The sequence below is a fragment of the Trypanosoma theileri genome (assembly GCF_002087225.1).
Source record: "Trypanosoma theileri isolate Edinburgh chromosome Unknown TM35_Tth_50_V1, whole genome shotgun sequence".
In the NCBI taxonomy this organism is placed as follows: Eukaryota; Euglenozoa; class Kinetoplastea; order Trypanosomatida; family Trypanosomatidae; genus Trypanosoma; species Trypanosoma theileri.
This window is the reverse complement of record NW_021639892.1, coordinates 51322-53042: the sequence shown is the minus strand read 5'-3', so window position 1 is coordinate 53042 and position 1721 is coordinate 51322. Positions and strand designations below refer to the sequence as shown.

General features: G+C 41.3%; 1 protein-coding gene across 1 annotated transcript; it reads left to right on the top strand.

Annotated features, from left to right (window-relative positions):
- Positions 1–589: 589 nt before the first annotated feature.
- Positions 590–1528, top strand: TM35_000501200 (uncharacterized protein; the record flags this gene model as incomplete). The annotated part of the gene is made up of 1 exon (XM_029030567.1): positions 590–1528. The coding sequence occupies one exon, from the start codon at positions 590–592 to the stop codon at positions 1526–1528; it is 939 nt and encodes a 312-aa protein (XP_028878132.1).
- Positions 1529–1721: the final 193 nt, after the last annotated feature.

Genomic DNA, 1721 nt, shown 5'->3' with positions numbered 1-1721 from the left:
ATTATTGCTACTCCATTGTGTGTGTGTGTTCTTGGAGACTCTTTCTCTGTGTGTGCACCTGGGCTTGCACTGTGATGATGATGATGAACTGCTTTTTACAGAGGGAAAAAGACATAATAATAACAGATGAATTTATATTTATAATTGCTTGTATACACATATATAGACTTATACCCATAGTTGGTGTGTATTTCTGTGTTTACTGGATAACTTGGGCTAATGGTTAATATCTTTTTCTTTGCTTTTTGTTTGCTGGGTCGTTATGGGCGTTGCCCTGCGGCAATGATGATGGTGAGCCCTTGCAAAAATAAGAAAGTAACAGACAGATATAGTATGAATTTTTTATTAGCTCGAACATACGCTCAGTTCTCTAGATTGTGTATTTTGTGCTCTTAATTTCTTTGTTTTGTTTTGCTTGGGCTTTTGTGTATGTGGTATTTCTTTTATTTTCATTTTATTTTTTCTATTGTATTTTAACTGCTGGTTTTGGTGTGCTCTATTTTGTTCTTTATACTGTGTTACAATTGTTTTTGTTCTTCTTTTTTGCAGTTAATTGGTTCTAAACAACACAATATACTATTTTGCAGAAATGATACTCTTGCGACGTCTGTTGTATATTATGGTTGTTGTGTTAAGCGTGGCATGTGTGGTGGCAGGTGAGGCACAACAAACGGGTGAACTTGCTGAACTGGCTCGTGGGGATTCGCATCCTTCTTTAGGTGCTGGAGTTATTCCTGGTGATGATGGTGCTGGTTGTAAAACTGAGTCTACTGGTTCAGAGTGTTCTCGTATCGGTAGTAAAGGTGCAGTTCCTCGTGCTGAATGTATGGAATCTCCTGACAAGGGAGGCTGCACTCGCACTTATCTTAAAACCAAAGGCAATTGCGGTGACGGTGGTAAACCTCCTTGTCCACCAGAGGCACCGCAGGAAGTGGGCTCTGGTGAAGAAGAAAATGATCGACACACTGATAGCGAACATTCAGCTCCCATTGCTTCAGTTGTTCCTGCAGATGCCGGGGATTCTGTTTCTAACGGAGCACATGAAGATAAGCCTGAAGCAGGTCCCGATGGTGCTCAAGGGGAACAAAGTCCTCAGAATTCTCAACCTGGAAAAGAAACTGATGCTCTTTCTTCTCCTGCTCCTGCACCTGCTGATGAGAGTCCTGCTGTACCAGAAAGTGGACCAGGAAGGGAAAGCGGGGATAAAAGTTCGACAGATGAAAGTGCAGCTGAAGTGGAAGGTACCGAACCACATCCTTCTTCAAACAATTCAACCCAAGAGAATACCGGTGATAATAATGCAAACGCTGGGAATGACACCAAACCTGCAGAAGGTGGGACACCAAGTAACCAAGATGATAATGGAAATACAGATACCACTACTACCACCACAACAACAACACTTCCTCCTGAGCCTACAAACAACAAGAAGGGTGATGCAGACAGCAGCAGTAGTATCAGCAGTTCTGTGTGGGTGCGTGTACCACTACTGATTGTGGTTACACTGGCCTGTATTCTTGTGTGCTGATTGTGGTGGTGGTGCTAGTGTGACTCAGATCATCCTTTGTTTTCTTTTCTTTTTCTTTTTTGCATGTATCCCTACAGTCTAACTAATCTTCCACCTGTTGGGATTATCTTCTTTTTTGTTTCTTAATGTTAATGTGTTTTGTGTGTTTTGTGTGTTTATCCTATAATTATTATTATTGCTACTACTCCATTGT